Raw genomic sequence first — 1,796 nt, forward strand, 5'->3', positions numbered from 1 at the left:
TGTCCATGCTTGTAGCCGCCGCCACCTCCTGTGGCACTGAGTTCCATGTGTGAATCACCACATTTTGCCACGGTTTTCGGTTCCCAAATTGGGGGGCCAGAAAGAAGTCTGCAAAGGAACCGGTTTAAAAACATTTCAGATATTCGTGATAAGTTTGTATCAGGCGCTGCCTCGAAACTAGCAAGGCTTTGTGCTTGGAAGGATAATATTTTTATTTTATTTTACTTCATTCATACCCCCCCCCTGCCTTTCTCCCCAATTGGGACCCAGAGCTGTGAACATCTTTCTCCTCTCATCCATTTTATACTCCTAGCAATGCTCCCTCTAATCTGTGGAGTCCTGTGAACACAAATTCTACTTTGTGAGCTGCTGGCCTTAAAGTTGTGAGCGAGCGATTTGGCTGCTGCATAAATTAGTTTGCTCTGGAGCCCTCCCTTCCTGGGCTAAGACAAAAATGTGTGTGAGCCAGAGGCTAAAAAACTGTGAACTAGCTCGCTCACACTAACTCAGCTTAGAGGGAACCCTTCCAACAACCCGGTAAGGTAGGTCACCCTAAGACTATGTGACTGGCAAAAGGTCAGCCAGCGAGCCTGTGGGGTAGCATGGGGACTCGAACCTGAGTCTCCCAGCTCCATGTTTGACACTAACCATTACACCACACTGGCTCTCCAGCCCGGTAAGGTAGGTCACCCTAAGACTATGTGACTGGCAAAAGGTCAGCCAGCGAGCCTGTGGGGTAGCATGGGGACTCGAACCTGAGTCTCCCAGCTCCATGTTTGACACTAACCATTACACCACACTGGCTCTCCAGCAATCTGTATACCATAAATAATATGTATAATAGTCCTTTATATTTTTAAATTATGCGTTTTAAGTGTTCAGTGCCCTATCACATATCCTCTCCACAGTCACGATAACAGCCCTGTTCGGTAGACCAATATTATCATCCCCATATTTATTTGTTTATGTAGAATATTTCTATGCCACCTCTTCAGAGTCCTGCTTGAGGCAACCTATGATTAAAAACCATAATACTAAAACTTAAGCTGTTGGACATGAGTGCTATAAAAAACTTATCCGTACAACAGAAGCAGGCCATTGAAATGCTGATAAGACAAAACTTGTAATTAAATTAGCAAGTGGGGACTAGGTGACTAGCCCAAGGCCTCCCCGTGAGTCTGCAGCAGAGGAAAAGTTAAGCCTCGCTGTTGCGCTGGAACAGCTCTCACAACTTTAATAAATTAAGTTTATATAAAGCAGGGGGTCCCCTCACCAGAAATGCTCACCTCCATCCCGAAACCGATTCAGGCCAGGTTCCTGCCCCTTCTTCTAGGTGTTTGGTCAGTGTAACATTATTCCCAGCTTGTTGTAGTGGCTAGGAGCGTGAACTCTAATCTGGGAGAACCCCTCGCTGTTGCGCTGGAACAGCTCTCACGACTTTAATAAATTAGGTTTATATAAAGCAGGGATCCTCTCACCAGAAATGCTCAGCTCCATCCGGAAACCGATTCAGGCCAGGTTCCTGTCCCTTCTTCTAGGTGTTTGGTCAGTGTAACATTATTCCCAGCTTGTTGTAGTGGCTAGGAGCGTGGAGAACCGGGTTTGATTCCCCACTCCTCCCCATGCAGCTGCTGATGTGACCTTGGGTCAATGACAAGCTCTTTCACAGCTGTTCTCTCAAGAGCAGTTCTCTCAGAGCTCTCTCAGGCCCACCTACCTCACAGGGTGTCTGCTGTGGGGAGGGGAAGGGAAAGGAGATGGTAAACCGTGTTGCTCTGGAAGGCACATTTTGTTCA

At 47.0% G+C, this 1,796-nt stretch overlaps 1 protein-coding gene across 1 annotated transcript in view; it reads left to right on the top strand.

Moving 5' to 3' along the window:
• Window positions 1–1,483: 1,483 nt before the first annotated feature.
• Window positions 1,484–1,796, top strand: part of LOC107112399 (dehydrogenase/reductase SDR family member 4-like) — a 13,084-nt gene continuing 12,771 nt past the window's right edge. Inside the window, exon 1 of the mRNA XM_015413528.1 lies at window positions 1,484–1,545. Within this exon, the coding sequence (XP_015269014.1) occupies window positions 1,484–1,545 (62 nt within the window). The remainder of the gene's footprint in view (window positions 1,546–1,796) is intronic.

The sequence above is a fragment of the Gekko japonicus genome, unplaced genomic scaffold (assembly GCF_001447785.1).
Source record: "Gekko japonicus isolate JY-2015 unplaced genomic scaffold, Gekko_japonicus_V1.1 scaffold1098, whole genome shotgun sequence".
Taxonomy (NCBI): domain Eukaryota; kingdom Metazoa; phylum Chordata; class Lepidosauria; order Squamata; family Gekkonidae; genus Gekko; species Gekko japonicus.